The sequence below is a fragment of the Apium graveolens genome, chromosome 5, assembly GCF_009905375.1.
Source record: "Apium graveolens cultivar Ventura chromosome 5, ASM990537v1, whole genome shotgun sequence".
NCBI lineage: Eukaryota > Viridiplantae > Streptophyta > Magnoliopsida > Apiales > Apiaceae > Apium > Apium graveolens.
In genome coordinates this window covers 315,488,577-315,500,898 of record NC_133651.1, presented here as the reverse complement: position 1 = coordinate 315,500,898, position 12,322 = coordinate 315,488,577, and the positions used below count along the sequence as shown (strand labels likewise).

Here is a 12,322-nt window from a genome sequence, read left to right as displayed (position 1 = left end):
TAATTTTAAATTAGAAAGTTTGTAGTTCATAGGTACTTTCTTGAATAATTTGTTTTAATTTTATATTAAAACCTGTTACTGATTCCATTAAACTTAATGTTAATTGCAAAATTCATATAATTAGAATTTTAACTCACTGGCATCAAATTTAAACTTAAAAACAGGTTGAAGACCAACCTTCAAACTTCAATGACTGGAGTTAGTTTCAAAGATATAATCACAAAGGTTCCTATGGAAAAAATATAGAATGAGTCGAGTTGAAATTAGTATTGTGAAGTAAGAAAAAACTACACTAATCCAAAGTAATTTAGACTAAAAATATACAACTCATTCACTCAATCTTGATGATCACCATTTCAGGCTTTGTAACTTCAAGGGCTGACTTGCTGGTAACCATTTACATTATCAGCTGAAAGATGTTCACATATATTTCAATTCTCTGTCACAGCTAAAATACATATACAGACATATGCAGTATGTCGCTTACCGGGCTTGTCGACATCTCGTACACATGTTGGTGGTTGATAAGGTCTCCGGTAAGAACTTCCATATCCTTACGAGGATTTGATACTGTTACATCAAAGGTAAGCTTGTGTGTTTAGAGCACGAAATAATACTGTCAGGTAATAATAGTATACACATTTCTGAACAAAACAAAAGAATGGATACTATTTTGTGTGATTGTGATAACCATGATTTTCAGAAGGAAAGATGGGAAAGACTATGCAGTAGGGGAAAGCGAGGACAGCGTGCAGGTTTTGAATCTTTCCAGTTCTTTTTCTAAGTAGAAGTAAAACAAGTTAATTCAGTGCTGATCGGTTGTAAATATAGGTGAATGAATAAAACAGGTTGAAGGGTTAGTAGCTTATCATCAACGGCCGTACGTACTGACTATGGTACTGAATTGGGGTTCCGGAATGGCAAACAAAACATGTCATTTTGAAGTTTGAGCTGCAAGCATTTACGATTGAGCAGCATACAAAAGTCAAGCAGTGGTTTATGCTAGATTTCTTCTGACCGATAGGATAATAAACATGCTCAACCAAAGGGATTCTTGTGTCCTTCTGATATAGAATCGTTTCAGATTATAATTGATAAAGTTAAAACACAAATGAATGCATGCTTGGTAGGTGTCAGACTAAAGTTCAATATGCCATGTCAACATATCCTTTTAGGAAATTGTGACCCTCGTTCTTTATAAACCTACAATGGTACCTGAAGAGAATGCTCAATAATAAGTCAACAAATATAGAGAACTTACAGAAAATGCCTTCACAGAAGCACTTCAGTGTACGAAGATTTAGTATTCATCATCAGTTGAGTAATTTATATCACTAAATTGCTCGTATATCGGATACTCATCATCACTATTAGCAGCGTCTGGCATTACAACCCCACCACCATCACTTATTGGAAAACTACCAAAGAGCTCCTGCAAATAGTCCTTTGAAATGTTTTGCTGGCCTGGATCTAAGAGACATATAGGAATTCTCGCATAATCAGTGCAATTAACATTCTACCTAAAGTAATGTAAATCAGATGGCTTACTGACAATATTTATTTCACCATTAAGCTATCATCCATTGATCAAGAAACTTGCGGATGAAGAGATTGTAGTACAGAAATAAACTATAGCTGTGAGATACAAAGACTACAATAGGAAGAAATCTGATTGAGACTTAACTAAGAAACTGCAATAAGAAATGGCTGAACAACAGAACAAGTAACCAACACCAAATACCTCAAATAACTCCTAATCTGTCGAGCAATAGTATATAATTGGAAAACTGTACCAGAGCAATATCTCACTTGCCTACTGGTAGACCAAGCAATCTCCTCAGCAAGTTGAGAACAAGCTACATTTATGCGCAAACTTCCCGCAATAAAGCAATGTCTCAACCGCGGTTAAATACAGAGACAAATTCCCTATGCTACAGTTTCTAGAAACAAAATATTTCACTTCCTCGGTCAACTGTTAATATTGTGCAACCATTAACAATGTCCGAAAAAATACAAAAAAGAGTATCTTAGGGGTGCTTATAAGTTCCTGGGGGGGGGAGGGGGCTACACAGAATTGATTTAATTGTAAATTTTAACCCATTTCAACCATTAACGGCTAAACACCAAACAAATCAAATGAAGATCTAACAAAACCCAGAAGTGCGTCAGCATAGTGACAGTGAGGGTCAAAGGACACGATATGGAATTTTGCAGTTCTTCATCGAAATATCTACATATTTTCTCCAATCCAAATAGCCCGACACAATCCCAAATGGTTTGAACTTATTCTAGCCACCCCTTCTCGAAAGCCTCTTCTGTGTATCTAAATGTTAAGCAGAGCTTGGCCTCACTCAAGTGACCCAAAAGCAAAAGGCTTCAGCCTAGCGGTTACTTTGTCTCCTTTAAAAGTTATCAGGAGGTTGAGGGTGCACTACCAGGAATCGGTACAAAACACAAATTTTTTAGTGGGTTGCCCCTTGGCAGATGTAGTTTCTTTCTCCCCGCTAACGGGTTTGATGATTTAAAGTGATTCAAGATCATCCTAAACTCTTAACTCTGTTCACTTGATAGTACGGGTTGGGTTTAACTCTTAGTGATCTATTTAGGATACCCTTGTGGCTCTTGCAAAGTCTCTATGAGGGTGGCACACTTTTAAAGCGCTCACAGTAACCTGCTCCTTTAAGTTAGGAAATATGTGTGTGTGTGTGTGTGTGTGTGATGTTGTTGTATGAATATGTTGGAGCTCCTATGGCATCAGACACCTAACAGAAAGGGTACAATGACAATATTGTATAATTTAACTAAACTAAAAAACTGTTCAGTAAAATAATCGTATAAACATAAAAAATAAAGTAGAACTAGTAAATAGTTTCACCGAGGATACATGAAGATGGTTGCAGAGATGAGTCACCAGCCTGTAAAAGGGCACAAAACATTTATTTAGCAGGAAGGCATAATGAACCAATGAAGAATTTCTATAATATAAAGAACCAATGTTAAACATTTTGAAGATGCTCCAGTTTACCAAGTCAAGTTCATCATATGTATTGAACTCGTCTTCAGCTATGTCATCTTCGACTTCATCATCTTCTTCTTCTTCCTCTTCTTCCTCCTCGTCATCATCATTCAATTCCTTTCCTTCATTATCAACTCCTTCTGCAACAGCAAATCAATTCTTATAATATTTTAAAGATAGAGTCCACAAGCGATGGAACGCTCCGGAGGTTTACAGCAACATATTACACATTTGTGAATTATATCAACAATTTTTGCAGAATTCTGGTTTAGAATAACATATAAGCATTGAATCACGAAATCATAAGACAAAATATTGTAATAACATAAGTAGCATGGCATAATATGATTAAGAAATCTAGACCGATCTGCAAATATTAGTTATAACAATGCTTGGGAACATTCAAGAATTTGAACTAGGATGAAGAACTTGTGTAAATGCTCAGTTGCAAATATATCATTATATAATAATATCTGAAAATATTTTGTACTAAACCTTTTACAATTTCTTTATGTCCATCATTGGGTCTCTGGTCTTTGACAATAAGTTGAATCTTCTTTGACTTCTCGAATCGGGTAGAAGCATTTTTTAGAGACAATTCTGCACCATCTTTAGGATAAATTTCCAAAAACCTAACTGAAACTCGGAATCTCAATGTATCAAGCACACGTGACGAGAACCATCCTGTCGCCAACTGCAAATCAATAGTATAAAACTATAAATATGTATACACCTGAATACATATCTGAAACTACAAAGAAAGAAGAAAAGTTATTTCGATAAAAAGAAATAATACAAGCTCAAGTCAAACAGGTATTCACCCAAACTTTATGAAGTAGACAAAGGGGAAAGAATCAACAGCTCTTTTACAAGTTCCGGGTTACAATTTAACCTGAACAGCCCTGGCTAACGCATCCACACGCAGGAGTTTTTTGTCTAATAATAAACTTTAATCATCTTACAAATATTTTTTTGCTCGAGTACTACTGGAATCAAGCAAATCGGGCATCAAAACAACTAATACTAAAATTTATATATAGAGAACCCGGTTAATAAGACAGAAATTGGTACGAGCTTTTTGTCTAATAAAAACAAAACACATATATGGACGTATGGTAAAGGATATAATGACTAAGAAATTAAACTCACAAAAAAGCGCTTCACACAGACGAAATGAATATATAGAATTTGAGATGCTATGCATCAAATAACCTACCAAAAGCTGCAGACAACCAAGTCATGAGCAGATGCAATCAGGATGATTTTTTTGGTAAAAATTTCATATGGTTTACTCACACTGCAAGTAGGTTGAGTTGAAGCACTTCTAATTTCTTTCTGTATGTAATCATCGCGAAGTTCAAAAAGTTGCAAGGAAGTTTGACACTTGTAAGGAAAAACCCGAAAGGAACTTATATCACTCCATCTATGCTTCGACCTGCACAAAATGATAGTGATAGTGGATTGTAATTTAAGATATATATGTAAATAACAGAAAGAGCATAACTATGCATAAACGGTAAGCATGAACAATGATCATCAAACTTCCAATCATTGGTTATTACTGAACAGGGGCAATCTAGGAGCAGCTTGAGCTAAGCAAGAGGAATACATAACACATTGCCTCTTGAATTATTTGTATTAGCAAATTTATTATCATAAAAGTATAGTACATCTATCTCCTTCCATATGTCCGCAATGCTTATTTCTATTATTAACAAGAACGACCATTACTTTAAGTTTTCACTCTTAAAATTTTAAAAACTTTTGGTGAAATGATCGGAACTAGATAAAGCTAAAAATGCTATACCTCTGGTTGATCTGCTTTGTTCCGTTTTACTAGTTATCGATGTAGAAAATCAGGAAAATATAATACCCATAAGCACACATGACAAAGCACTAATTTATAAACGTCTCTTACGTACGTTATGTTAGCATCGCAATAGCTTCGTAACGACGGTGGCACTCGAAAATCTATTCTTTGATATCTGCAAAACACAACTTACAGAAGTAAGAACAAGTTTCAGTAGGAAACAAGTAGTCCCAACTCAATTTAAATATGAGGGTTTTTTAACATGCATTTGAAAGGAGTTAGTGTAAAGTGTTTTTTACCATTCAGTTCATAACAGTTCGCTCTTTGTAAATTAATATTCAGCTCTATAAAATATAGACAATAACAACAAATAAACAATAACTTTGTCGACATACAGGACGCTTACCATAATGGCTTGCTATATCATGTGAAGTCACAAACTGTACAAACTATATACCCAAAACTATAACAAAGTAAATCTGTAAATATGTTAAAGATATAAAACCCATAAGACAGGATTTAACAATTTCTACAATAACTACATACATGACAATGATACCATAAATCCTTTCCAACATTCTTGCAGAACATAACAGTTCATAGATCCCCCAATTTAAAATACAAAAATTGATCAACCATAACGGAAGAAAGTAGTATCTTGATATGGAACTCTTTATTTAAGCATAACACTCACACTCGTGATTCTCCGTCTTTACGAGGATCGTATCCTCTTCTGATCCAAAACTTAAGGAACGGTCCATTGGAAAAATAGTAAGCTGCTCGATAAAGAAGCCTGAAACAAGAAACAATGGACCAGCTAGACTATCAGTATAAGAATCAGTAATCAGTGTTCATACATATTCATAGATGCATATTCTATTATTAATATAACAAACAAGTGACAATCCAGATCACCTTCTAAGCATGTTGTCTCCAATCCTCAGTCCTTTATCATGTAACTGTTCAGCAAGTGAATCTTTTTTCCATATAGGACGTTCATCAAACAAATTACATACAGCCATCTGCCATTGCCATTGCTCGGAACTTTTTGCCAAGTATTTCTCCCAATTTACTTTTTTAGGGACATGTATGATAGTTTAGGATAAAAAGTCTAAAATGTAAGAAATCTAGATATATGCCAGGCTAAGACATGTACTTAATCTAACCAAAATTTTGTCCACGCCTCATTGTTGGTCTCATCAGCAAATTGCATAATTTTTTTTGAATCTTTACTGTAAAATGGACATCAGGCTTGATATAAAAGCACTCCAGATTTAGGATTTCCAAGAAAAAAAAATATGGAGAAGGTGAGTTAATCCTTAAGGACTGCAAACAGAAGCACAGTCTATGCTTCACAGTGAAGATTAGATTAAATTGATGGAAATGAAACATATTTTTGACTTGTTCCACTTGGGATGTTGGGCATGAAATATGTATTGGAAAAATATAACTAATATGTCCCGAAAAAATGTCATAAACCCCGGTTCTTACCAAGCAGTAATTGCTACATACTTTCAGCTAAGGTCAAGCAGTGTGACAGTAAAAAATACTAATTTAAGTACATATATTTCAGCTGAGGTCAGGCAATGTGGCAAAGAAACATCGTGTTTGAACTGAAAGTAGAAGAATGTATCAGATAAAAAAAATAGGATATCACTGTTAAAGTCCAGGGCAAGACCTGGCTCTATGTCCATCTGCATACAAAAAATGCAATGTGTCAGACATGCACACAACTCTCACAAGATATGCTGTAAGGCTAATAATGGATGGTGAAGACAGATAACCTTAGTTCTAACCGGAAAAGTACAATTGTCCACAACTCAATAATTGAAAGAAAATATAGATGAGAAACATGACACAAAAATATCGTGTAGTTTGAATTAAAAAAAAACATTTTATGATGCAATATACTGTCAATTTAATTTTTACCACAACAATTAACCATAATAAAAGCCTATAGTAGGAAAAACACAGTTAAAATTTGATTTCTCTATGCGTAATTCAAAACAGGTATACAAAGCTAACCACATGGTATATACTTATGTGTGATGCAGGCCAATGGGCAGGCTATTTAGGTAGTTCTTGCTAAACTTCTTTTCAGGGAATGACAAGGCAGGATTTTGTCAGTTGGTTTAGGGTAGGGGTAGGGCAGCAGGCTAGTTGTGATTTTTGAATGAGTTTTGCAGGTTTGGTGATGTGAATCCCAAATATTTGGCTATCATAACACTTCATAAAGCCATGTAGGAAAGGGTGAAAAAAGGAAAAAAAAAACAGGGTTCCTCAGAGAGTCTATAGTAAACACAATAAATCCTCAGAGTTGGTTCATATCATTCAGCTCTTTTAATAATGATGATTACTTGTATGAAAAGATATCCTAATACTTGGAGAACAAGTAAAATCCAAAAAAAAAACTTATCATAATTGATAACTGCTACCTAAAATTCATCTACTCAATTATTTAATAAAAAAAATTTATCTTAGTTGCAAAAAATTTATCATCATTTATAAATATGGAATAACTAATAATTAATTCTTAATATCCATGCACAGGCCAACATAGAGCCAGTAAAAAGAAACCTAAGTGCTAAAATTCATTTCGGCCCCAGAGGACAAGCAGAGCATTACATTTAAATTAGCTCGTGCCTATATAAGGTACTTGCATGCCCCACGGATGTAACACAAACATGATTCCGCACAAACAAAATATAAATGCATCAAGACACAAACAAACAAACAAACAAACAAAGCAGTGAGGAGTTACTGCTTAAGCAAGAAAGTATTTAAGGAAAATATATATCTTAACAATCTGAAGATTACCTCCCAGCGGTGTTGTACGACTTTCACTTGCTTCTGCTTCAAAGTCACTTCCATTGATGGTTTTAAACTGAGATGAGAAAATAAGAAGGAAACAAAAACCAAAAAATGAGACCACGATTTACATCATCCAACCGTATCCACCAGTTAATGTGTATAAAGCCATGGGATGCTCTCTTAAGCTAGCACATAATGTCCATACGCAGACTAGAGATTGCAAAGAATAAACAAATAAAAGAACCTAATTACAGTTTCCTTATTTCAATTTTAGGTTTATCATTCCTAGTTACAAATACAGGTATTTGAGATATTATTATATATACAGGGACTAGATTGACTAGAGATTCAGAAATGTTTTTTGAACATGATGAATCTTAACTAAATGTGTTGAAATTGACACACGCGTAGCGATATTTGTGAGTATTTATTCCGACATTAACTCGATCCAAAATTAGGCATGTATTAAGTAATTTAATTAGTTAACATGGTTCGTTTATTGTCACATTGACTGGGTTCTTTTTTATCAAATGTGTTGAACCCTAACTGCATATGTCTTCTTCACTTGGAAAAGTTTCACTTATTTTAAAAAATGCTACCATAGTATATTTTTTAAATAAGAGGTTGTAGTCTTTTAATTACATTCAAAAATTTCTCGGTACCCAGTTCAAAACATATATACCTAAGATCCAACATGTTTAAAAAAGTCTCTCCTATTTTAACAAAGTTTTTACCAGACCAACCCCGTATATATGTCTGTGTAAGAAATTATCTAATAGGAGCTTCCTTGGCTTTTAAGTGTGGTTACATAAGAATTTCTCATATGATCTTTCAATACACATCGATATAGTAATTTCTTCACTAAAATAGGGTAAATTCTAGGTGACGAGGTCTCATGTAAAACAAGAAAGAAATTACAATACTCCTTGAAACGGTCAGCTTGTGTGGTTCCTCTCTACTATCTATGATCTATTAAGAAGTACAAGGAGTTTTGGCATTCATCAATCCTACAAAATTAGTTTACACAGGCACCAGTTTATTGAACCCACAGGTTTCTTTTGTTCACATAGTTACACCCACCAAATAACCAACAAGGCACCATTAATGTCGATGGCATGCAAGAACCAAGAAAGTGATACGACACCTTAGGTAAATTTAATACAAACCCGGCCAATACAACTCCCAAATCAAGAATCTGTATTCAGTCAGTTGTAAATTATTCTTAGGAACATTGAGAAAATATATCCGAAAACTGTGAAAAATAACAGTGAATGTCTGTTAAATTCATCACAACAATCATTAGAAAATAGCAACTGAATTTCAGATCCACCTGACTATAACTAAAAGCCACTAAGACACAGGAGCATCTGCAAGATTCATTAAGTAAAGAAATAGGAAAATTAGAGTATCTTACACTAATTTCTCCGGCATATCTTTTGGCGAGAAAAGTGGTGGGACTAACATCATCAAATCTTCTTGATCCACATCCAAAAGACCACGCTTCTCTAAAGAAATATATATGTATATATATAAATTTATTTCGCAATGAAGAACAAAACAAATGAAATATCACATCAATAACAATACAAACCAAATTGTGGATCCACATCTGCCCAATTTCTTTTCTTTCGTCGTGAAATATCAGCATGAACAGCAAGAACATGTTGATAATCTGCCATTCCTGAAAAGCATACAAATTAGAAATGAAATTGTGGCACCATTTAAAGATTAAATAAGATCCTTGGAGGAAAAGGGCAGAAATTAATAAATTACAAGTCATTCTAACCATTAAAATGATAAGATTCCGTAACTTGAGCAACAATATCAGCACAAAGATTTCCTTGCACTTCTTCAGAAGCCTGCGGTTTGACAGTTTCCGAAGCAGAAACTACCTCACTTCCTATTTGATCAATATGTTCTGTTTCTAAGGATTCTGAGAAGCTAATTTTGGGGTCTTGATTATTGGAATCTGCTAATACGGACTTAGAAGTATTTTCCATATCAACAGCACTTGAAGTTTCCCCTACTCCATTTTTAGATATTTTGAGCAGAAAACTATTACAATGGTAAAGTTCTCCAAAGGCAGGATGTGAATATGGATCTTCAGGACGAAAATGAAGCTCTAACTTGTTTACTTGTGAACTACGTGCCTGCAACAAATCCACAGTAAAACTAGCAGGTGAAAAGGTTTAATTGATGTACTTAAAATCACAAAGACGTGGTATATCAATGACAATCATACACTCAATGTCACAGGTTTTAACATCTTACCCATTTCATTTTGCTACAAGGTCTACTCTATATTACTTTTGTTTCTCTTACATACTGCCAATAATCATGCAGAAAATCTTTAGGTCTTAACTTAAAAAAAACAAAGATGAACAAAATTACAATGATGTGTGTGTTACTGAAAGAGATAAATATTAAGATAGTGGAGAAGAAATTCACAGAGGGAAATCAACAATTGGATACTTATGCATCTCACCAAACCAACCACTATCACTATGCATGCATAATAACACTCGTGAATAGCTTGTGATTCAAACAAAAACTCCGTAACTGGATCTCAAAGCTACTTATACTAAACAATATGAAGAATATACCTTAACAATACCATCACTTCCACCAAGAGTTTCCACAGCCCGTGAAATTGATGAAGGGTAACCAGGGTAGTGAACTGCAAATAACTTAGTACTAGGTAAAAATCCCGAGATAGATCCATCATCTATAACTCCCATAGCTTCCGTATTTCTGCATGACCAAAACATCAGCCTTATAGAAAATAGAAATATAACATTAAAACAAAAAAAAAATCATAATGCCCATCCACATTTCAATTCCGCAAGTCCTGCCAACAGCATACCCCTATACACCCTAATTTTATAATCCCCTCTAATTTATATTGCATAACTAAAATCATATATCTGCAGTAGCGGAAACTTAATTAAAACATTTGAATTTAAAAAATGTATTAGAATCCGCATTAGTAACTTAATACCATATATCATATATCAGCAGGATCCGAACATTTAATTACGACATTTGAATAAAATAAAATGTATTAGAATCCGTAAAGTTAGTACTATATACTCAAACTCACTAACTTATTTACGCAACCCCGGGATGACGATGACTGACAGCACCAAACAACTAAATAATTAATTTACGCAATCCCCTAATTAATTAAACCCCGGGACAATGACTTACACTACCAAGTGTCGTAGTAAGATTAGGAGGAGTTGGCTATGACTAGTACTAGAATTAAGATTAATTCAATTGCACCCATAATTACAAATTTAGTCATTATAATGAAATTGTAATTCATTAAACCCTAAACAAATACAACAATTAATAAGCCTAATAGAAGTGCATACATACATACCTGGAGGACCAATTAGAATTGAGAGCAAGGGAGGGTTTAAACGAGGGTTTAAAGCTGGTGATTAATTTTCAATTTGGTTGAAGCTATTGTTCGGGTCGGGTTGGAGTTTGTGATGCGCGTTACTCTCTCCCGTATCCTCTCTACTATTTTTCTCCGGGAAATGCTAGGCAGCGGAGAGACAGAGATGCACAAAAAACCCTTGTCCGAAAATCTGGTCCGGCCCGATTCGGTCAAAACCCGGTTAAATTTGGTCCGGGTCCGATCAAAACCAGATCGGCCCGGATTCTCATCCGGTCAAACCTGGCCCGGTCTTAGGGCCTCGATGGGCCCAGCCCAAATAAAAACTCGGGCTACGGCCCGGCCTAATTAGAAACCCAAAAATGCCCCGTTAAAATCTGATTATTCTAATATATTTTCTTATATATTTATGAATTCACATTTACTATAAATATAAATAATACTTTAAACACATATATATTTAAATATTTGTTATTAATAATATTATTTATATATTTTATTGCATAAATAAAGAAAAAAGATATAGTAAGTACATTATATATATTTGGATAACAATAATAAAACATATTATTCTATAAACATGTTTATTTTTACTGAATCTAAATGTTTTCAACGAAATAATATTTTCATAAAATATTTCACGTAAACTAATACATTTTTCCGATGATCTAGTTGCTAACACATGTAGTCTTCGGAATCTCTAATAAAACTCGATCCGATTTATATTAGAAAAAAGCCTGGTTCGATCCGATCCGGCCCGAAGAAAAAGCTCGATTCGGCCCGCCTCGAGGGCCCAAACGGGCTCTGACATTTTCGGAAAGTCCGGCCCGTTCAAAGTCAAAGACCGAAAAGTCAGGCCCGGTCAAAGCCCGGGCTTTTTAAGGCGCGGTCAAAACCCGGCTCGGTGGGCCACTCCCTCCGTCCCATATTACATGTTCCTTTTGAAAAAATTATGCATATTAAGAAAAATGTTAGTTGGATAAAGTTTTCCACCAAATATCCTTATTTAATGCATTGAAAAATGAGAATTGTGCTAAATTTTAAAAAGTCAAATCTTGGGAACAATAAATATAGGGATAGTTTTGGAAAATTACCCTTAAATTTGTATTGAAACAAGAGATGGACACGTAATTTGCGACATTTTTTTTTCCAAAAGGGACATCTATATTGGGACGGAGGGAATATCCAAAAATGTTTTCAAAATGACATGTTACATTTAATATTTAATAAGATTGAACTCAATAATTTAGAAAAAAGCTCCAAATATCATTTTTTAATTCAAATG

The 12,322-nt window shown here is 34.3% G+C and overlaps 1 protein-coding gene across 1 annotated transcript; it reads right to left on the bottom strand.

Moving 5' to 3' along the window:
* Positions 1–194: 194 nt before the first annotated feature.
* LOC141659503 (uncharacterized) lies at positions 195–11,187 on the bottom strand. The gene is made up of 17 exons (XM_074466397.1): positions 11,020–11,187; positions 10,241–10,388; positions 9,424–9,787; positions 9,229–9,318; positions 9,052–9,142; positions 7,644–7,710; positions 6,481–6,520; positions 5,742–5,913; positions 5,521–5,619; positions 4,939–5,001; positions 4,313–4,451; positions 3,512–3,710; positions 3,026–3,156; positions 2,885–2,915; positions 1,262–1,470; positions 488–570; positions 195–409 (listed from the first exon to the last, which is right to left on the bottom strand). The coding sequence occupies exons 2-15, from the start codon at positions 10,373–10,375 to the stop codon at positions 1,301–1,303; spliced, it is 1,791 nt and encodes a 596-aa protein (XP_074322498.1). The 5' UTR covers positions 10,376–10,388; positions 11,020–11,187; the 3' UTR covers positions 195–409; positions 488–570; positions 1,262–1,300.
* Between the last annotated feature and the right edge of the window lie 1,135 nt (positions 11,188–12,322).